The sequence below is a fragment of the Ambystoma mexicanum genome, chromosome 2q, assembly GCF_040938575.1.
Source record: "Ambystoma mexicanum isolate Mex_15411 chromosome 2q, UKY_AmexF1_1, whole genome shotgun sequence".
NCBI lineage: Eukaryota > Metazoa > Chordata > Amphibia > Caudata > Ambystomatidae > Ambystoma > Ambystoma mexicanum.
The window spans coordinates 1,224,400,991-1,224,424,330 of NC_090924.1; the positions used below are offsets into that span (position 1 = coordinate 1,224,400,991).

At 44.5% G+C, this 23,340-nt stretch overlaps 1 protein-coding gene across 3 annotated transcripts; it reads right to left on the reverse strand.

The window, feature by feature from the left end:
- Positions 1 to 13,784: 13,784 nt before the first annotated feature.
- On the reverse strand, positions 13,785 to 20,185 carry LOC138570052 (ADP-ribosylation factor-like protein 4A). 3 transcript variants are annotated; one of them, XM_069648616.1, is made up of 2 exons: positions 19,571 to 20,185; positions 13,785 to 16,227 (listed from the first exon to the last, which is right to left on the reverse strand). In XM_069648616.1, exon 2 carries the CDS (start codon positions 16,122 to 16,124, stop codon positions 15,522 to 15,524), a length of 603 nt encoding a protein of 200 aa, XP_069504717.1. In that variant the 5' UTR covers positions 16,125 to 16,227; positions 19,571 to 20,185; the 3' UTR covers positions 13,785 to 15,521. The 3 variants fall into 3 exon arrangements, with proteins under 3 accessions (XP_069504717.1, XP_069504718.1, XP_069504719.1); XM_069648617.1 differs by having other exon boundaries at positions 19,562 to 20,185; XM_069648618.1 differs by lacking the exon at positions 19,571 to 20,185 and adding an exon at positions 19,415 to 19,555.
- Positions 20,186 to 23,340: the final 3,155 nt, after the last annotated feature.

A 23,340-nucleotide genomic window follows, 5' to 3' on the forward strand; every position in this document is an offset into this window, starting at 1 on the left:
TACTTCCAGCATCTAGCTGAAGATAGCGCCTCCAGTTCTCTTCAAATGAATTGGGTAATTCGGACAAGTTGAATTGCCACCTTCAGTCACTCCTCTAAAAATGAATGCAGTCTTTTGGACTCTAAAAATGGGGAGCAACACTGCCATTCTGCCACTTGTAATCGGGTGGCTTTCGTTTCTACTGTAAGTGGCATCAATAGGAATTATGGCCTTCATGCGTGCACCACAAAATACACGTCAAAATTTAAAATCGCAAAATGATCAATGTATATTTATAACACGTCAAAGTGTACTGTGAAAACGGACTTTAAAATACAAACGCGTCTATTTGGAACATATATGAAATTGCCTTTCTCTGGTAGCTTTCGCCGACTGTAATCCGCCCACGCCGTTAATCGCGACATGACTTCTTGACCTTGTCCAACATCTGACCTGTGAGTCTTTCAATGTACCGCCTTTTTGATGGAGGGTGTGGGGGGCACGATACCTTGTTCCCTTCTTCGTTTTCCCTGGCCACAGGCTACCGTCTGGACTCTGATCGCTATGTATTGACCCTTGCCCGCCCCCCGCTGACGCACTTTGTTTATTTTATCCTCAGCCGATAGATACGCCTCCCACACAGATTGCTGCTGTGCGACTTGAAAGGGATTCTCTGGAGTAAAGGGAGGGGTGACAACGCCCAGGAACCTGCAAGTGCCCGCCCTGGAGTCCCGTGCAGGAGGGGGCGGGAAGTGGTGTTACTGTATTAGGAATGTCAAAGCCAGCAAACACATCAGCGGCGCATATCCACGGGACCTCGGCCAGATCGGCTCCCGAGGCGGCCGTATAACCATTCTACGCACCCACACAGCGCCTGCCGCTTTCAAACGTTTGGTCATTGTTCCTGTTCTGTTTTAACCCATGCATTTTCTCTCGAAAAGGATTTCATCGAAAGCACTTTTAACATTTGTTTTCCAAGGTCACCTTTCGGTAAACATATTTGATACTGTATTACTGTTGCGAGTGCTAATCGTTTTTTAAATGAATAATAATAAAGGCTAAAAGCAAACACCAATACAGTGCAATATCGTTTTTCCAATCAACCATGCCTACTTACTTCATTTATAAGGAAATAAACGAAAACAGGGCGCGTGAAGGCGAATGCATTCTTGTTGGGTACATTTGATAGTGTTACTGGGCTCTTTTGGCAGTGGCTTTTTTTTCGTAGAGGTTTTAAAGATCACAGACCCCAATGTCGAAATTAGGATTTAAAAAGGGTCATTACAACCAGGGATTTGTGGGCCCAAGTGCGGCAAAATAAGAGCGGGAGCCCCTTAATTTGCATTTGATTACATCACAGGAAGTGACATCACAAGATAATGACCACTACGTAGATAGACATGAGCGAAAGCATGGTAAAAAAAACACATATAATTAATCCGAGAGGAACATTTCCAATAACTAGAAAAGCATCTGCATTGAAAACATGACCACCTAGCTTCAAATCTTAGTAGCTGAACATTTGAGCAAGCAAACTTTTTTTTTTAAATGCTGGCCTCAAAAATACACAACAGGGGTACGTCCACCCATTGAAACAAGTGGGCGAAAGCGGTCCACCCTCATGTATCCATTTGTGCCCTGAAAACCAGTGCAGGGCCAGAACAAGAGAAAATATCAACTCCATTCTCCAGGATGACAACCTCTCTTGTCACATCCTTGGTAAATATTCACGGCTCACTTGCATGCTTACAATGCTAGAAAAATGCTGCACGCTTTTTGACTTGGTAAATATAAACATGTGGAATTAAGGCAAATAGCTAAAACGGTTTTGTGGGATATGTTTAATTGTGCTGGAGGAAGGCACAGATTACGTGTGAAGCAGGTAACTGCTGCTTCACACGTGCTTTCAAAATAAAAATGTCCCTTTGCATTTCTTAACACGTTAAGAATGCCTTGCCCACAACAATGGGCGCTTAAATAGGCCTTCTCTAGTAAATCACACCCACTTTAAATGCTCTACTTTAAGAAAAAGTGATCAACAGTGCTAAGAGGCAAGCAGAGCCTATTGGGCTGCTGGGAGGGGGGCATTTGTCTTTTCAGCATACCAGCAGGAGGTTGACCCCAGAAGAAACAAAAGGGAGCCAAACCACAAGGGAGAAAGACAGCTTCCCCTTAATCATGCCTGCTGCAGTGTGTGCTGCCCCGCCCGTGCACACTGCAGCAAGCTTAGGTACTCTGAACACATGTCCCACGCTGCAGCCTGCAAGAAGAGGGAGTCAAGGGCCCCCACCACGCAGGGCCCTATTAGCGCGGGGCCAAGTGCAGCTGCACACGCCCAACGCCGGCACTTGCTACAACAAAAAAGCCTGAAAAACATATGATCTTTGCACAGAAAGATGCAGTGGCGTAGTAATGTTTCATTTCCATCTCCTGTGCCATGTCTATGGTGACCAGACGTCCCGGTTTTCCCGGGACAGTCTGGGGAAAACACCCTCTGTCCCTGGAGTTTTTTCATTTTTAGAAACCCCGTCCGGGGTTTGCAGGGTTGGGTGGCTACGGTCATGAATTTTTTTTCACAACACTTTCAGAATGTTGAAGTTGGAGGATTGGCTCGAACCCCCAACCTTTCAGGGACAAGTCACAACACTTACTGACTGTGCCTCAGAGACTGGCTTGGAAATGAGTGTACAGAAAGCCATCTCATATCATTTCGAGCAAACGCCTGTTTTGAATGAACATGCCAAGATTCACAGACAAAACTGCACCAATGAGATCATATACAGTTTATGGAAAGGAGAAGTGCTGGAAATATAATTGGGTGGTGGTTGTGGGGGCGTGTTGGGGGAGGGGCGGTAATTGGTGGGCTGCGATGGGGTAGTCCCTCTTTTATGTTGTTGGTCGTCCCGGTTTTCAATTTGGGAAATCTGGTCATCCTAGCCCTGTCTCACGATCATAATCAGCATCATCCTCTTTCTGTTCGGCCATTGACTTTGTAGGACCCTATACCATGCACCCTTGAAAGTGGTAGAGAAACTTTTGCCTTCATAAAGGCATATATTACAATACACATTATTTGGTTTGTGAAACAAAGATTTGATGAACAGCAGCTACAACCAGCTAGCTCCTAAGCATGACACAGAAAGCAGGAGCTATGGCTGGGGAACGAGGAGCTACTACACAGCATGCCACAGACTCAAGTTGCACGTTGGATGTAAACTATACATTTTTGCCCATTAGCACCCTTGGAGCGTTGAGCATCTCGTGGGCCGCCCTTTTCTCAATACAGCAGGCCAATTTTGTAATACACTTCTTAAAATTCCCAATAAGAAATTTTCCTCAGAATTAAAACGCATAGTTTGAAGAAAGCTATAATTGTGTTCATCATTGAGAGGAGCAAAACAGGATAAACACTTATCAAAATAGAAGTTGGGATTCCTTAGTCCTAAAAAATAAAATAAATATTTAAAAAACACCACCACCATAAATGTATGCCACTGGGCTGTCGGCAGCCAATCAGATATCAGACTCACAGTTTGGTACGTTATTTCCAATTTATATGCTTCGCGCAAAGGCACCAAGACAACAGAGGGCATGTAAACCGCCACCTAGAATATACCATTTACGATATTAGCCTCTAAACCCTATTTTACACCCCTTCAGGACAACTTTTTTTATGCACACCACCTAAACCACAGAAATCCCTACAAACCTCACTGCCATTCCGTACCCATCTCCTACTGTAAATTCCCTAGTCCTGCATCCATATATGTCCTCTTAACCCAAACCTTCACCTTTCCGACAAAGAACAATGTCTGGAAAACCAGGTGTGGGTGCTTTATAACTGAGAGATGTTTAAGCAGTGGGAGGCAACTATGGTAGCAACGGGCACAGTATACATGTTATGTTGCAGACAGGACAAGGTAATTGCAGTACAGGTCAAGAATGGGAACAAATGGATTATGCAGATAAATCCCCACAATGGCCCACAAGGAATCCAGTCACCCATGGCCATAGAGCCTTCCTTATAAAGAACCTCAAGAACTCAAGACAGCACCGTCCATAGTATCACAGAGGAGCTACATTTCAAAGCCCATCTACCTTTAGGAACCTCCCTAGTTACTCAGAGCTTTTCTCCTACAGAATCTGGCAGATCATGGCCTATAGAGTATGGAGTATGTAGAAGGGCCATTGCTCTGCTCTCCTCGCCCTTGAACATTGCTACAAAATACCCCCGCTAACAAAACACTTGTCAGGTCTCAAAGCCTGACAATCCCTAGCCAAAGACATACTCACACCATAAGATAGTGTACGGGAAACCTTGTACACCTTTTGTAACCATATTTGGTCTTTCTTGTTTTCTGTTCTCTTACAACCCTTCCCAATGTCAAACTACGAGAAATATGTTTGGATACCTGCCTGGATTTTGATACTTAAAATCAAATTGATTGATTAACAACACCACTAGTAGTAAAACAACTAACTACCTCATTCTCATACCCCCTATCTATCTTTTCCTCTCTGCAAGGTATGCTATCTATGCTATCTTTTTACTAGTATGTTGCCTTATATCTAGTACCAGTATGCTGGCATGCATTGTCTGTATTTTTCTGTATGCAACTAAGTAAAGATGGCTTTCTGTAACAAGCGCCACAATGCCCTTGGGCTGCTGTGCCCTCAACAAATATGAATAAATAAATAAGGCGACCACCCTGTACATTGCCTTTATAGATTTGAGCAGTGCTTTTGACCTAGTGGTGCGTAACATCTTGTGGTCAAAACTGAGAGCTATGAATTGCCCTGCCTGGTTAATGCACATACTAATTGCGCTCCATAGCAATACCTCCACCAAGGTTCGTCTGAACGACAATGGAGAAGTTTCCGCCACAATCTATACCAACAGAGGGGTAAAGCAGGGCTGTGTAATTGTGCCCATGCTCTATAACCTCTATATTGCAGACCTGCTAGTGCGCATGGCCCTAAAATCAAATTGCCCACCTAAATTGGGTGACACTCCTATTTTTGGCATGCTCTATGCCGATGATTTTATTTTATTTGATCACACGCTATCAGTCATAAAGAGCATGCTAAATGAGCTGGCAGCCTATGCTTCCCAGTTAGGTCTGATTATTAACCGGAGAAGAGAAAAATAATGGTGATAGCCAGAAAGGGCCCAAGTCGCTCTGACATTGACACCAAATTGGGTACTATTGCAGGGGTGGAATCCAACCCATATTTGGGGTTGTACTTCAAAGCTTCTGCTAATTATTAAGATATAATTAGACATAAAAAACGCTGTGCCAAGCTGCTTACATTACAGGCATGTAAATTCGGGAAAGGATTTGTTGGCTTCAGTATGGCAGGAATCTTAAGATTGGATCAACAGTGTTTCGTTCCTGCCATCCTCTATGGCTTGGAGGCCCTGGCCATGCAAGATCTGAAGTGGCTGAACATTTTGGAGGGTCACTTTTGGCGCTCTGTGTTGGGATAAGGGCCATCCTGCTCTGTACAGTTTCTTCTTCTGGAGTAGGGCCTTATCTCTTTGAAAAGCATGGCATTGCGTGCGAGGTACCATTCTATCTGAAAGCTTGTGCAGATCCCAGGTGTAAACTGTTGAGTCTGGCTGGGGACAATTACGAGGCTGAGAGGCACTCCCGTGGCCTCAATTAAAAAAACTAAATGCGTCCCTGTTTAAGGAGTTGGTTGGCCCTATGAGAATAGGACACACCTGCCGTTCATCCAACAGAAAAAAAAATTCGAAGAAAAATTGAACAGATGGGATTGGAGTATGTACTCTATCCATCTGTCCAAGTTGAGTGGATATGAGGCAGTATCCTATGTAATGTATAAATATCAAAAGCCCCAATTTGCTCTTGTGCCCGGCACCAGAGGTCAGGCAGTTCCTATTAAGGCTTCTGACAAACCAGCTCCCAGTTTTAGCAATCATTGGGTCCCGTGTAAAGGTGCCGATTGAGTCCAGGCATTGTTGGATTTGCCAGGCCACAGGAGTGCTGGAAACCAATAGACATGTCCTAACACTTTGTCCAAAATTGGGACCAAGATATATGTGCGCATTTGGGAAATAGGTTAAGAACTATGAGGCAATAACTGAGGAAGCCTTTTGGGATAGCTGCCTTAATTCCGAATCACTGGGCCTCCAACTTGCTCTCTTTAGGGTAGGGTCCCATGTCAAAACCTTACTCCCAGATTAATTTACCATGGAAGCCTGCACAGAGTGTCTGGTGGGTTGCTTTGAAATTAAGTCTGGAGAGGACTAATGATCTCTATACTGTTCCAGGTGCCCGAGAGTAGTGCCTGGATGGTACTCCTTGTTGCACTGTGACAGATTTCTTCTCTCCCCCTCTATAGTGGGATATCCTGAAAGTGTGAGTGGAGGTACCCGTACCTGCTCCCGTGTCACTATCTCCATGTGCCTATGTTTATGCATATGCTTACGGTTCTGGTTCATTCCTTATGCCCTGGATTAGTACTGTGATTGTGATACTGTGATATTCCCCATACACTTCAGTGCTTATATATCACATTTTATTTTATTTCAGTTCATCTCCATTTTATCCCCATTGATTCCATTTATTTTGTTTTTATTGTATCGTCTAATTGTATCATATTGTATCAAGATGTATTATTTGATCCCTTGATCTTTATTTTATGTCTAGTATGGTTTGAGAGATGTATACGTTGTGTAAAATCCTAAATTTAGGATTATATCACAATAAAGTATTATTATTAAAATCAAATTGACAGCAAGCAGTTCTAATTATCTTTGATTGCTTAAACAAATTTGACTGTACCTAAATTCTGATCAGCTCGCCATTATTGCACGAGTCATTATTGGCACAAAGGTTGACTCTCTTCTCACAGGCCTTCAAACATTTTTGTGTCATTAATTACAGATTAGGATCATCTTGAGAGTTCCATATCAAGTTTATATTGCACCATTCCAGCACCATCTTCATTGGCAATCAGCTTCAGGTCAAATACAATTTAATGCAGCTAGATAGGTGCATTTAAACTAAGGTCACAAATCGTACTGCAAGCAGATTGAAGCTCTACACTCCCACTTGCTCTCTCTGCTCAGATGGAAAAGACTTTGCCCACAGATTTTATATGAATAATGCAGCAGTTAGACGCTTCTCAGTACAGGGAGGCATAATCTGGAATTAACTCCTGGTTGATATTTGAATTCAATCTGAGCAATATTAGGAACTGTTTGAAAAAGCATTCATTTCACGCGCATCTCTTCCACTAACAACAGTAAATCTCATTCCTATTATTTAAGGTTCATTTCATACAGTACTATTATTCCTTTGGGTTTGAGCACTTTATAAATGGCTTTTAACATAACATTACCTTGCACTGACCCATGTACTACCAAAACAAAAGATGTACACATTCTGGATGATGCATGCCCACCTCATGCTGCATTCAATTTCATCACCACCTTTGCTCCCCACTGGGTCAAGATAATTAACTCTCTCACATGGTACTACCCACCCTCTCCCGCTTCTCTCAAAATGGGGCAATTCTCACCCCTCCTCCAAAAACATCTGAAACAATACTTCACCACAAACAAAATAATCAACATGTTCCAATCTGGCTTTCAACTGGAACACAGCACTGAGACTGCTACACTTCATATCCTCGATAACCTCCCAACATCACTAACAAAGGACATAGAGTACGACTCGTACCTTTCAACCTCTTTGCAGCATTCAAGACCATCAACCACACCATTCCACTATCATTGAACTCTCAGGTACGACCCTCAACTGGTTTGCCTCCTTCTTTACCGACAGGACACACTTTATCTCCATGGCCCCTTCTCGATCCGACCCAAGCCCTGTCAAGTACGGGGTCCTGCAAGACTTCTCCCTGTTCCCTCTTCAATTATTTCCACATCTCATTCTTGCTCACAACTACACCTCCTAAAAAGCTGCTTCTCCATCACTACCACATGGCTGGTGGCTGGCCAACCAATTCCACAAACTCAACCTTTCCAAAATAGACCACCTCATCTGCCCTGCACCCAGACAGAAACCTGAACTCACCCCTGGAACAAAGAACTCACCAAGGACAACAAAAACATATCACTCTCCACATCTTTCAAATCCCTTGGTTTCACCAGACGTCCACCTTTCCTTCACACAACAGCCCGCTAACAAAAACATGCAATCTACAACTGAACACCCCAACGAAGATCAGACATATCCTTCCTCTTGATGAGTTCCTGGCCACGGGCCAAGCACTGTTTCGGGCCAAGCGGGACTACAGCAATGCTCTTCACAGCGGTCTCCCCAGCAGCACTCTTGCCCCTATCCCCTGCAAACCATATGCAATGCAACTGTCAGAATCATCCTCCACCTACCAAAATATTCACACATCAGCCCAGCCAGCCCTCAGATAACGTGCATATAGTAGTTTTTACACACCAAAATCCTGTCAGTACGAACATTTCCTTTTCCCATGCATATCATTTTCACAGGTTATCCAATACAGTCCTTTATAGCTCCATATTGCACGTTTGTTGACTCTGCAGTGCCAATATCGAATTCACGGTTGAGCTGCAGAGCAGGACGGAGGGACTTTGTGCTGGACTATTCAAAGGGCAGGTATTTCCTGGCGGCTGCAGAGAATAGATCAGGCCATGGTTGTGATAGTCCAATATTAGGGTGCTTGTGAGGTAAAATAATAATAATAATCAGATAAAAGCCTGCTGTTTTTCAAGGTAATGTAAAACAGATGGGCATGGAACGGATGGCTGTCATTTCTCATATTACACTCCTTCCAGAAGGGTAGAAAAGCCAAGCCGGGGCCATTTCATGTAAACATTCCATTATGTAGGGCACCGACTCCAATATGGCAAAACCTGAAGCGTGCAAAATTATCCTCTTCCTTAGACCAGATGGGCCTTGCGAGCCAAAAGTGATCTGAACACTCCCGTGGAAGAGACAATGCACCATGCACACTTTTCAGTTTCAACTTTTAACACTTTCATTATGTGAACACACCACCTCAGTACTGATGCCCCTTGAGCCTAGTCGATTGGTGAGTCAGCCACCGAGAGCCAGCAGCAAGCAGTGAACGGAAAGTGGCAGTAATGTGAACAGTTAAAAGCCACCCTTACACACATGTTATTACTCTTGTTCACTTTGAAATTACATATAGACTCCCACACCATACATTTAAAAGGATCCCCCAATTTTCAAACTGAACTATTTTCTTACACAGAAAATTCATTTCCACCTTGTGTATAGTATTGGTAGAGCTAAAGTGAAAGGAGATGAAGAACAACTTTGGTGGCCTGAATATCTCTTTGGTACGAAAATGGGGCAGAGAGAGCAGTGAATTTAATACACCAGGGCACTTCAACAAGCAGCTCTTCAGATGTTTTGGACTATGGCTCCCAGGATTCCTCACCATTGGCTATACTGGCTAGTGATGATGAGAGTTGTAGTCCAATCAGCTGGAGAGCCAAAGATTCAATCCCCTGTAATCGACATACCAAAACATGAGGTATAGCATAAACGTAACAGGATTTGTAGAACGCAACATATGCCCAAAGGCATCCTGGTGCTAACTTAGATGGGACGATAGAGATAAGAAGAAAACTAAAAAGAGCTCAGATCTAAAAAAAATATAGTTTGAAGAGCGCGCCTAAAAGACAAATAATGCCGAAGGGCACGTGGAAGGGAGTTCTACAAAGAGGAGGCAGCCACTGAAAAGGACTGACTGCCAATCTGAGCCAGTTTGTACCGTGGAACCTCCACCAAACAAGCCTCTGCAGACCACAGAGCCTGACGAGGGACAAAAACCCTAAATATCACCTGCAGATATACAGGTCCGAGGCCATGCAGAACCCTATGCACCAGGCTGAGTGTTTTAAACTGGGTCTGCTTTACAACTGGGAGCCAGCGAAAACTGCACAGAATTGGGGAGACATACACAGAGTGATGGTGGAAGTAGCCGCTCATGCCACCGCGTTCTGCAAGATTTGCAGGTTCCAAATCAAATAGGCAGAGTGTGGAAGAAACAAAGAATTGAAGAAATCAAGTGAGGACAGCACCAGGAGAAAAACATCACAGGTTTACGGAGATGAGGAGGTAGAAAGGGAAGAATTTTAAATGGCCCACCTGGCATACTGCAGTGATCTGACCCACCATAGACAGTTAAGACATGGTTTTAATCCCCACGTCTTTAACTATGGGAAATGGAGTCGGGCAAGGACCCAATGAAAGGAGGGACCAAAGAGCAGCAGCAGGAGCAGAAGAACCCACCATCAGCACGTCAGTCTTTTCCCTTTTCAGTCCACGTCAGTTGTTACACATCCATTCCCCCAGAGCTTCAAGACCGGCCCGAGTGTGGCTGCTGTTTCAGTAGTAGGGGAGGTACCAATGAGCTACAGGTGGGAGCAGCAGCAAAGACATTGAGAGTAAGGAAATGGAGGTAAATAATAGGACAGACACACACACACACACACACACACACAGAATGAGCAAAGCAGAAATTGAAAGCCAAGGAACCACAACAGAATCACCTGGGAGAGGTGGATACGAAAAAAGGCGAGCCAGGAGACAGGCAAGCCAATAAAATGAGACAAGAAAGGCCATCAACGGGGGAGAGACCACAACAAAAATAATTAGACTTCAGAGAGAGAGAAGTACTAACACGAAAGTGAAAAGGAGGAGTGAAAAAGAGGGGTTAACAGGCGAGCGCAGATTTACAACAGCCAAGACTTCAAAGGAGGGAGTAGAGAAATAGCAATAGGATGTAGAGACAGTAGCAGGGGCACACCAGACTGCAACAACTGCCTGAGCAACATACATTAAGATACAAAAAGGTAGTGCTAGGAAGCAACAGTAGGAGTGGGACAGATATCTGATATAGTTATCTGGCATCTTTTCCTTGATCAGTGAAATATATGCAGTGGCATGAAACAATACAATTGGCATTTTGAACCAAGACATTTGAAGCATCTCTGTGTCGAGTTTTAAAGTCCATTTTAGTTTCTGTTTTCAGAAACTCATCTCACCGGATTATATAATCTAATTTGTGAGTTGTAAACGCTGAAGAAACAAGGCGCCTGCCTTTGGAATGCAGAGGAGGCTCGGTGATGAACGTGGCTGCGTCCTTCAGGACAGGACCCTGGCAGATCACCAGGCCAGGACCAGGGGCATTACTATATTTTGATTCTGGGGAGGTGGGCAGCCATGAGATTAAAAATGCTGCAACAAATGTGTGGTCTAGTCTGTTATGAAATAAAGGATTCATCCCCAGTGCCCATTAGTCACCTGGGAAGAGTACATTTGTGAGAGGTGTTCATACGATTGTATTCTCTCTCCCTTTGCGTCAGCCTTCTTTCTTGACAATGCATTTTTGTTGCTTTTCCTTGGTCCTTTTCATGGCCCATTTGTCCACCTCTAGCACACATGCAATGAAAGGCATTAGATCAGTGCAGGGTCGATAAATGGATGTAGCCTTCAGGGAGAGGATGCCCCTTCTGGTGGACCTTTTCTCTCAGCAGTCCAGTAGGTTTGAGGCCTTTCCAGACTGACAAACAGTATACGTCACTCCTTCACAGGTCTGCAAATTGGTTTCTCCAGATGTGTTTGAGTACAACACCCATCAGCCCTAGCTAGCATACTGAATGGGAGGGATCATCGTGGATGTAATTCAAAACATCTGGAGAGCCGAGGTTGCAGATACCTCCTCTGTGTAGTAGGGGTGTCACGGTATTAGTTTTAGGACGGTACAATAACCTTCTTGCCAAATGACGGTATATCATGGTTATCGCGGAATAGCAGGTGGAGTTAACTAATCTTAACAAATATTTGCTAAAAGGTCATAAATTTTCAGATTTATCATCACAAACAAAACCAGGAACCCAGGGCCAGAATTGGGCTTTTCAACACACTTTCCTCTGAAATTCCACCCCTTTGTTCCACCAAACACAAAAACACTTGTGGAGAGGAGATGGGGCAGGGGGGAAGCCCTGCTGCGACTGGGAAAGCAAACTGAATAGCTTTTCTTAAGTGGTAATTTCGGCTTTTATCCCCCACCCCACTGGCTATTGGTGAAGATGAACATGTTGCCATCTTGATAACCTGCATGCCACAGATCAATGGAGTCTGATGGTAGTATACGCTTGTGCGCATACACACACACGCACTCTCTCTTTAAGTTACAGCCTTTAGTTTACTTGTGGGCCAAAAGGTGTTCAGTAATCACGGACATGTTACACTTTGGTATGGCAGCAGGGAATACCCACAGAGATGAGTAAATTTCGCACTGTGACTTATTATATGTAAATTCAATGATGGAACCAGGGAAATCCCCCATTGTCATATGTTTAGAAAACATTATCCATTATAAATATATAAACCCCAAACCACCAACCCAAAGTAAACCCTTTTCCTTCTTGGCACTGTATTTATTCTTCCTATTGCTAACATATTGATTTTGTGTCAGGCACGTGTGGTTTATGGAATGGCATTAAAAACTGCTCCAACTGAAACTACTTGGCAGACGGCACATCCAACAGTGCAAGACCAAGACTGCGCAGCACTTGCTTACTGCAGCCTTTCCAAATCAGATTGAAAAGCACACTTAACGGTATACCGGTATAAACAATGTGACGGTTATTATTGTTCAATTAAGTGTTTCACGGTATTTTTAACGGTATACCGTAATACCGTTACATCCCTACTGTGTAGTGAAATTATTTGGAAGGACTTGGTAGGAAAATAAGAATTTAAAACATTAGGGTGTGATGTTACGCAAAATTAAAAATGCACGCAAGTATGTGGAATTTGGATTTAGTGGACCCCCATTTTTTTTTTTACATTATCACACTTGTTATGCTCAACCCAAAATTAGATTCAAATGGGGGGGCCGGGGAGGGTTCATTTTTGGGCTACATGCAGGAATGTGTATGGTGACTTGTGAACGTGAATGACCTTTACATCAGAAAAACCTAAAATAATGCCCAAGTTCGGGGGCAGAGTACACAAAATCCTTAATTGAGCAATCCACTAAAAGGAAAATGGACGTAAACAAATAATAAAAAAAGATTTAAACAAATAAACACTAAATTAAAAATCAAGTTTTGAAAATATAAACTGTACTGGTTCACTCAAGAGTGCACCTACTAATTTCACAAGTGACATTGCTGTTGGCATTAAAACATTCTGCGGGGAAATCAATCATCCCATCGTAGTTGTCGAAATAATGTCAAAATGAAAAATAAACGTAATCATCACTGGGTGGCTTTCTCTGTGACCCAATCTAAAAAACTAATGTTCAAAAACGCTGACCCTTTAAACATCGAAAATCTAGTTTTGTTTCATTGATCATTTCTGGAGACCGCGGCAAGCAACACTGCTGCATTTTTGGGACACGAAAAGCTCAACATTTCTGCATATTTAACTCGCACAAAAACTCACACAACCACCTCTCTCAGAGCAAGATGCACGCACTTCACCACACCGCAACAAATAACCCATAAACCGCACCAACAGCACACAAGGACAGACATTGATCCGATACTCACACCAAATCTCAGCGCACGCCGCACGGTGTAAACCGAACTGAAGCTGCCAACAGGGCACCACTTCTCTCACTATCCTACTCCCTTCTTCACCTTACTAACTCATCCCGCCATGTCGTTTGCAGATCCGCCTGGGAACCGTTTCCGTTGGTGACGGTGTACAATACAAATACCTGTAACATTAACACAACAATTGAAAAGGAATCCTCCGCCCCACCCACACAGAATAAAAGAACAGTTCAGCAAACTTAGAATTGTGTTTATTTGAGACTGAGGAAGGGTGCAGCTTTTCTATAAATATAGACATTTACCAAACGAGTGACTTGTGTCACCTGTGTGCAACATACAAAAGACTCCAATGGAGACTACTTCACGTTAAAATGACTATAATTTTGTAAAAAAAAGTGCAATTTTTGGTTACCAGTCAATAACTCCGCAAATTGAAATCACATTTAGCAGACCTTCAGTAGTTCTTTTAAATGTTCCTGACAGTTTGAGATCAAGATGCACACAAATGACGATTGGCTAAAGAAGTGAAGTGTAAGTATCAAGTGTAAAATTCAAATGCCATATGACATCACCTCTTCTTATACCAAATACATTTCACAGTGTATATCTTTGCATACCAAATAGGGGAAAACACAGCTGTCCAAACTCATGGTTTCAGAAATTGACCATTGCTTGTCACAGCCTATACTTTTTCAAACTTTGTAAACACTAGATTAAAGCATATAAGGAGCCATAGCCTAGAATTGGATGTATACCAGTGTAATTGTACACATCTGTAGTCCATCAGTATTTTTGGAACCCTATGAAAAACAAAGCTCTTGAAGGCAAGTCAATCCTTGAAAATGCTAACAGTGTATACTAATGCCACACACTCATGTTACTTTTGGGATCTATTTGTCAAGTATGTGATAAGTAAAGTGTTGCAAGTGTGGTGCTGATGAGTTAAAAAAATAGAGTCTCTGCATAGTACTCTGTACCTGCAAAAATGTTCTAAACAGGCAGTGGAGACGACTGCATTGGCGCTACAAAGCAGCCTTAACAACCTTGCAGAGCTGTCTGGCATGCTACATGGCACCTAGCGAAATACAAGCTTGTATACTTGCACGGAGTAACATCCACCCGATTGGAACCTTAGGTCTTGCCACGTTCCTCCACTTGAAGTGCAAAATCGTGAATACCCATTTTCTGAAGACCCTAGTCCAACTTTACACCAGTCCTTAAAACAGAACAACGTGAGTTCGTGGGGGTGCTTTGTTCAGGTGACCAAAGCAGGTGAGGGGTAATTTCTTGAGTGCGTGCTTGGTGGTGCGATTTCACACCCATGCGCTAGCAGGATGATTAATCCTTCATGCTTTGCATATATAGAAAACGTTACAGCTGCTATGCCCTGAACCACTAGGACATCACTGGCTTTGTAAATTAAACGCCACCCATGAAAAACCACCCTTAAAAAACGTGTATCCAAGAACGTCTGCACCCAACTCTCAGAAGGATTAGATTCCCAGGATCACCAGCCTGCCCAAAACCTGCCATACATTTCCTCCACACAATTGAAAAAATAAAAAAATATGCTGTGCAATTTGACAGTTGGGCACAGAAGCAATAATTTAAACATACAAGGCTTTAGGAAAAAGAAAAGTATGAACGTTATCCTCAGCAATGAAATAGAATGATGTCTATCGTGCTACTCAAATAATTCACAGTTTACTTGAGAATAATGTAACGTTCCTGTCCATCACAGTCGGTCCATGTTTCCTTCCACAAGTCATCTTGAGAGCTCCCACAGATCACAGGGGTGCTTTGAGAAACTTGAATTGCTGCATCAGCACCTCTACCACAACAGAAGATGCACTGACAGATGAACGATGACCCAAACTGTGTCACAACAGGCAGACCAGGCCTGCGACACTGTTCTGGTTACGCCAAGGACGATGGAATTACTTTATGCAGAGCAAGGGACAGTCATTTAAGTTCATCTTTTTTTCTTCTGTTGCCTCAGCATTTTACGTCGCTTAATAATCATCTCATGCAGTTTCTCCAGTCCCTCTTTGAGTCCTTCACCTATAATTGCACACGTAGGCTGGAGATGCCAAGGCGTAGAAGAGCTCAGTTCATGCAAAGCCAACAGCTTCTCCATTTCTGAAAGTGAAAGAGAATGCCTAAGATCCTGCTTGTTTGCAACTATGAGCACCGGCACACCCTGGTTTTCAGATATCTTGGTGATTTTATAGAGTTCTGTTTTAGCTTCTTCCATTCTTTCAATGTCAACAGAGTCCACCACAAACACAATACCATCTGTGCAACGTGTGTAGGATTTCCACAGCGGTCTCAGCTTCTCTTGTCCGCCTACATCCCAAAAGTGGAAAGTTACACTCTTCGATTTTCCCAATGTCACTTTGATTTTCTCTGTGTTGAACCCCTTCGTTGGGACAGTGTTCACAAACTCATTGAACTGTAATCTGTACAAAACCGTTGTTTTCCCAGCACAGTCCAACCCAAGGATAACTATGTGGAATGAATGGAAGGATGGCAGGCTTGAAAACAAAGAGCTCTGATCAGAAAGCCCACTCCCCATTCTGAAAGAGTCTGCTCCTTTCCGCAACAAGGCGACCGCCACAAACAATCCAAACCGGCAATCCTGGCTAGACTCACCAGTTAACAGAATAAGCCACAATCACCTAAAAAGGAGGGGAAAAAAACAATGAGTTAACTTTAAAAAAATATAAACAACATTACTGTTACAACAACAAAAAAAATCTGAAAGGACATTAACCACATTTAAACAAAAAGCATTATTTTCTGCAAAACGGCAGTCATCACACTAAATTAGTCAATCAGTTTAAGTCTGCATTGCTCCATACTTGCAGAACAAAACCAGCCACATTAATTGTGTTTGTGTAGCCCCATAAAGTGATAAAAGTGCATGAAAAATCAGTGCTTTCCCAACTGTAGTGCTGACGATTTCTCATTAAGAGTCTCCATTGTAGCCGAAAGGGAAAGGATACAGCTTCCTCTAGTACTACCCATTGTGGTCTTCCCATATTAATTCCGGAAGGTGTGTGTACTGATTGATTTGGGCTAGTATGAAGATGTGATAATATGCTTGGATGCTGGGAAACGTTACCCCGTCGCTTGTTTTCTTCAGCTTGCAGAACAGTCTAGGGAGTTTCCCATTCCATAGAAACTTTGTGAGAACATTCCATGTTGAATGTCTTATCAAAGAGAATCAGTATCATGGTTATGGAATATAGCATCACTGCGAGATGATCATTTTGATGTTATCAGGCCAAGGACCATTTTTGCCAGTTTCCCCTTTATACTTTGGATTACATAGGCCTGGGTTTTAGAGATTGTTGATTCCATGTTTGGGGAGAACTCAATTCTTAATAATTTAACGTCGTCTTTTTTCCAGCCTAGACCTAGATCGTCTAGTTGGGTTTTGGTAAATTTAATTAATACTGGGAGGAGTTATGTCTCATTCTTATTTAATTTGTAACCGGATACTTTTGCATATTCATCTAAGTGGTCATTATGCATAGTACAGTAGTATTGGGGTTAGACAGAAATAAGATGAGACAGGCATATGCTGCTATTGGACTTAAACTAAGTAGCCAGCGTCTTCATGAAATAAAGAGGTATTATTTGAATATTCAAAGTGGACCTGCATTGGTTATCTTTACTTATTGGGCATGTATACATCAAAAGTGTTTCAAGGCGCAACGAGACGAGGGGGGGGGGCAGGGATTGAAAAAAACAAAAACACGAGTCTTGCTAGGCCATGAGTCATTTGGATCGTGCAAGGGCAGTAACAAGAAGTGTAGGGAAAGCAGAAGGGGGGTGCCAGTCAGGGCAGAAAGGGTCCATGGGTTATGCGAGGCCAGGTGGACAAGTGCCAGGGGAATGAAGAGAGAGCAGGGGAAAGAAGGTCCACGTGCAAAGTGCAAGTTAAGGGGGTGGGGGCAGGGGAGATCATACAAGGGACACAGGCAGCCAGTCAAAAGGAGCCAGGGGGCCAGTAGCAGGGGAGAGGGAGCTTCAAACTCCAGGGAAGAACCAGGAACAATACACGCAAGCCATCACACATAAAAATTGTGTTTTTCCTCGTTTTAACGAACCAAACATCTGGTTTCTGTTATATCATGATAAAAAGCCAAGCCTTTTTTGTGTGCTTTGAATTTGTTTTCCCCTTTACCAGAACTAGTTAGTTCAGTCCTCAAGCATCGTTGCAAAAGAGTGCAAGGACTGGGGAATGAAGAGACTGGCCGGAAATACCTCCCAGCGTCTATGGCTGCTTATTTGGCTTGCACAGCAGGGTGTGCCCGATCTGCAGGCAAACATCATAGACTCAATGTACATTTTGAGCAGGGCCACCATGAGACTCCAAACAAACACATGCACTTCTTAAGGCTAGACAAATATTGCACGGAGTGGACAACGCCCCGTGCAAATCTTCAAAAAATGAAAACAATCAGGAGCGCTTTACTGCACATTTGTCAAACGTATTAGCAAAAAGACAGCTCTTCACGGCAGGTCTGTAGAGGACAGAGTAGCATAACAGAACAACAATGACCTACACGCCGGGCCAGCTGGACGGACAGGAAGGGCCAAACTGTAGGGGTCAACTAGAATGCCAGTTTTCATGGTGCCTCGGGATGCCCATGGCTCCACAAGGCAACATAGTGCCTAGGCCCCGTCGTGCCCCCATCAAAGATTTTACAGGAGGCCGAGTGTCTGGCGACAGGGAACTAAAATGCACACATCTACATCCCCAGTGATTTGAAGCAAATCGCAGGTGTTAGTATGTGTTCGCTATCTGAAAAAAATAATCACAACCACGTGTCGCAAAGGTTTGTCTGCAAGGTGGCACGCATCGACTGAATCCAGGTACGCTGTGGTCATGGAGGTGATTCTATGCGAATCATATCAAAAACAGAGTAACATACATGTGGAAAGTTTCTAAAAAGCCAGCACATTGTACATGTCGTTCTACCTATACATAAAAAGCATTGATCTTGAATAACGCCAAGCACAATCTCAGCTAAATAATACGAAATCATCTAAGCGTCTGGAATTAGAGGAACATTGAGAGTCAACAAGTGGGCAGAGGCAAACCCGCGCTGTCACGCTTGGCCCCGAGTGAAAAATAAGGGAACGCAAACTAGATCACATCCCCCTTACGCGGATTAACAAAAGAGTGGCATCAGGCATGTGGAAAAACATCACAGAGCAACACCGTTATGTAACAATGCAAGCTTTCCCTCGCAGACACGGAAAAGGATACTTTAGAAGCACGACTCTAATTGGGTGGGCACATACTCTCGTATCGTATAGTTATTTAACTAGTATCATTGTCTTTCGATTAGTTTGGGTATAATTGGCAGTGTCCAAAACACACATACCTACGGGATCCGGTAGACAGTTTGATACTGGTCCACTGGTAGGACTCTTTCGAGACACCATGTCAAGTCCACTATTTACTCTTTTTCATTAAATAGGAGTGACGAGATAAAAAATAAGAACTAACGTGGATGGTGACACAAGCAGTACAGAAAAGGAAGCACACGAACGCCAATGCATGCATGCTGCTCCCCGATGCTACAGCAGCAGCAGCACCCCTCTTGGGGCAGTTATGGGCACTTTTGTGAATCCAGGTAACTTGCGTTTATGGCGACACTGCAGTGCACCATCACGATGCCCCGGCTTGCAGCATAATAAGCCATGCAAGGTGTCATTAAATATCTGACTGGCTCTTTAAAGTTCATTTTCTCGGGTGATGCACATGTTTGCACGCTGCAACCCCCAGCCCTCGCACCCACGGGAGTGGGGAGGAGAGGCGGTAAATACAAAATAAGAGCCCGATCTTACGCTTTCTGGACGGGCTTGCGTCTCTTGCGGCTCGCATAGGTGGCGTTCGTGTTCATCCGGAGCTCAGGGAGGGGGCAAAGCTCCGAATCAGCGGTCCCCGATGTAACGCTGCCGCGCTTTCCCCATTTGAGTCACATTTGCACGTACATTCCTCACCAGTAAAGGGGTCTCAATATTCTGGCACTGTTGCAAAAATGACACGATGTAAAGTCGCAGGACCGACGCCCCGATTGGTCGCAAGCCAGGATCATACAGCAGCAGTAGCAGCAGCGCGGCGTCCGCTGGTCCCCTGGGAGCAGGACACAGGAGGGTGGCACCAGAGGGCACACAGCCTGCCCCGGCCACCCGTGCGCGTGTGTGCTTCAGTGCTCGGCTCGGCTCGCTGCACAATTCACCGTGCACTGGCGGCTCAACGTTCAGGGTCCTCCAAGAGAAGCAGCCAGGAGCTGCGGGCGGGGCCCAGCAACGGGTGGGGCGGAGCTGCCAGTGGGCCGGGCGGCTCCCAGTGGCTGCAGTCCCAGTCTCCGCCCAGCGCTCTGTAAACACGGTGAGCGTCTCTACCTTCGGCTCATAAGAACCGTCTCTGCGTTGGGGGGGTCACCGTCCCTCGTTCCTCACTTGGAGACTCGGTGGGTGAAATAACCAAAGCAAGTCTTTCAGTAGAAACCGGAAGTGCTCTTCCCAGGCCAGTGCGCGCGGCGGGAAGTTCTCCCAGAGCCCCTCCTGGCGGCTTCTCGCGTCCACCTCTAGGTCTCCTCGGTGACAGGCCTCTCTGACCACGTGACGGCCGTGACAGCGACTCGGACAAGGGACGCCGTTAACCGTTTCCCAGCCAGATGTGACGGCGGAGAGACCGCGAGAAGCAGGCTCTGCTGCTGCAGCCCCCAACGCAAACGTACACATTGAAACGCGATTGCAGCTCTCAGCCAGGGACGGGGACTGCCGCAGCTCGCATGTTTCATTCAGTGTGAGGTTGTCTGTAACCAAGCACATACGAAGAGAGCAAACTAAAACATAACAATAGTTACACAATGGATACATTTTTGTCTATTTACTCAAAATGCTTTCACTTTCTTTCTCCCTTCACAATTATATTTTGAAACACCATTCAAAATTTTGTAGCACATTTTGAAAGTAGCCTTATAAAGACCTGATTGAAAAAGTGCTTGGTTCTTATCCACTAATGGCTCTTAATTGATATTCGGCCCCATTGGCTTGGCACTTTCCCCCCTTTTTTTTAATTTATTTTTTACCAATTGTTGTGTACGCCTTTCATCCCGCCACGCGGTGACGTAAGGTGCTGTTAATAAAAGCCCTACCCCCACTACGCGAGGGCAGTTCCGGGCGTACCACAGCACTAGCGTGTCCGCGTCTCTTCTCCAGCTGGCGCTGCGCAGCAAGGCCTTGGCGCCCAGGGCCTCACACACTCTGCTTCCCGCCGACGCATCGGACGGGGAGTGGAATCTAACACCAATCATTCATATGTTTTAAACTTATTTATTATTTTGAGTTCGTGACAAAGCCCCACAATTTAGACTTCATTCATCTCTTTCATAAACAAACTCCCTTTTTTTAAAAGAAATGAACTCTCCCTTTGTGTTAGCCATTTTTATGATCAAACGAGTAGCACGTAGAATAACTCGATTCCTTTTGGCGGGAGGTCAGAGTTTATTTCTTTATTTCATTTGTAAAGAGCACATACAACCCGGAGGCATTGAGACGCTGTTACACATACAATTCAGGTACAGGTAGGGGAGACACAATTAGTCAGACAGTAAGGTATAGATGGAAAGACACGGAGCATCTGTAAGGTTACATCGGTTGCAGAGTGGGCGTGTTACAAACATACTGGTCATGCTGAGCATACTGAGGTAGGGTGTCAAGGAGTAGCTGACTAGGTGGTCAGGGAGGAGAGATTAGGAGAAGAGCTGGGTTTTGATGGCTTCGGGAAAGACCCAGTAGGATTTTTATGGCCTCAGGGAGTGGGTGGGGGGATCATTCCTGAGTTTGGAAGTGCAGTAGGGAAAGCTAGAGCCTCCAGCTTTACATCTTCTCACTTTTGGCACGAGGAGTCTGTCCGAGTAAGGAGTCCTGATGGGTCTCTGGGAATGAGCTTTAGTGTTTCTTTATGTGAGGTAAGGAGGCGCTGTGCTAAGGCAGCACTTGTGGGCAATGGACACTGTTTCGAAGTGGATCTGTTCCTGGGTGGGCAGCCAGTGAGCTTACCTTCCAGCATTGGAAACGTGTTCTTGTTTGGAATGTTAAGGGCTGCTCTCAAGGCATTATTTTGAATAATTTGCAGTTTTATGATATTGCCAGTGGAAGTGCCTGTAAAGAAGACGTTACAGTAGTCTAACTTTGAACCAATGACCCGGGCAATGGTGAGACCATTGTTTTTGTGAGGAAGGGTCTGGCTGCATTAAGGACTTTAGTTGTGTAAGCTGCTGAGGATGCAATGGTGCTCACTTGTCTGGATAGGGTTAGAGAGGTGTCAAGGTAGACACAGAGTGTCTTTACTGTATTTGAGACTGGAATTACACACTGGTCGATCTGGAAAGTGGTTTATTGAGAATTGGGAGACTTACGGGCATGGGGAGATCCAACAATTAAGATTTCAGTCTTGTCGCTGTTTAGTCAGAGGTGGTTCGCTGCCATCCATGCCTGGATAGTGGAGTAAATGTTTTTGAGAGTATTGAAATCCTCTGGGTAATTACCGGAGAGTTGGACAAGGATTTGTGTGTCGTCAGCATAGTTGGTGTAGGCTATACCGAGGGATTCTCAAATGGTGAAGAGGGGCCTGGTGAAGATGTTGTAGAGGGTGGGGGTGATGCCGGATCATTGGGGGACACCGCAGGTGAAATGAGAGGCAGAGGCATTGGCTGTATCTGAGAAGACTATCATGATTCTGACTTCCATAAAGGAGGCAATCCAGGAAATGGAAGGAGGGGAGAAGTTGGCGTGGGTATTGAGGTGTTGGCAGATGATTTGATGGTTGACCAGATCGAACTCTGTGGATAGATCTAGGAGGAGGAGCAGGGTGCAATTTCCTTTAGCCCTAATCTCATCAAGCTGGTTCTTGAGGTTGCAGATTCTGTTCCATGTCCACGACGGAAACCGGATTGGCGCATCCCTAGGATTTTGTTGTCCTCCAAGAATTGCTGAACCTGCAAGAAGGCTGCATGGTGAACCCGTAGGCGCTTTTAAACGAGGTAGCGCTATCTGGGATGGATGGAGATGCAGATCTTACTCTAGCACCAATACTCAGACCGACTCAGGAAGTTGGTAAAACTGTAGCTGTTTTGTGGACAATTATATAAAACAGGGAGTACAACAGGCATCAACTGACGCCGCACAAGCATTCTCAATTTTTAATATGAAAAAACACATCTATAGCAAAAACGCGTCATCACTGACATCATACTACGTGGCAAAATAAGCAAAAACCTACAGGGTTTATGATAGGCTTAAAGGAAACATCTAAGTATACTTTCTATGGGGGACTGGACTGTGATTGGCTCTCTTAAGGTCAGGTGGACAGCTATGCCCACCGCTAGTGCATGTCATCTTCTGTGTCATAAAAATAAACATTTCATTGACTTTCAAACTATAGGGCTCTTCACTACGTGGCCCTCTATAATTGGTTGGCACGCTTGTACCCTTCTGGAATATTCCACTCGCTAGCAGCACGCAAGCTGGTACCCCAGGTACTGGAGGGTTGAACTTGACCATGCCTCCCCACCCAATCAGCCCATCCTCACTCCTGCTGTCTGCCATTCAATTAGTCCTTTGAACTCGGCCTTGCAAAGGATCACTGTACCTGAGAATAAAAGGGAGTCTGAGCATGGCCTTATATTCTGGTCTCGGTGTAGCTTGCCCAAAGCCTATTTCCAACTGACCATTGACAGGAGACCGTGTTTTGAACTCCT

Excerpts from the sequence above, each read along its gene's own strand:
- LOC138570052 (XM_069648616.1), bottom strand. The coding sequence starts at position 16,124 with ATGGGGAGTGGGCTTTCTGATCAGAGCTCTTTGTTTTCAAGCCTGCCA.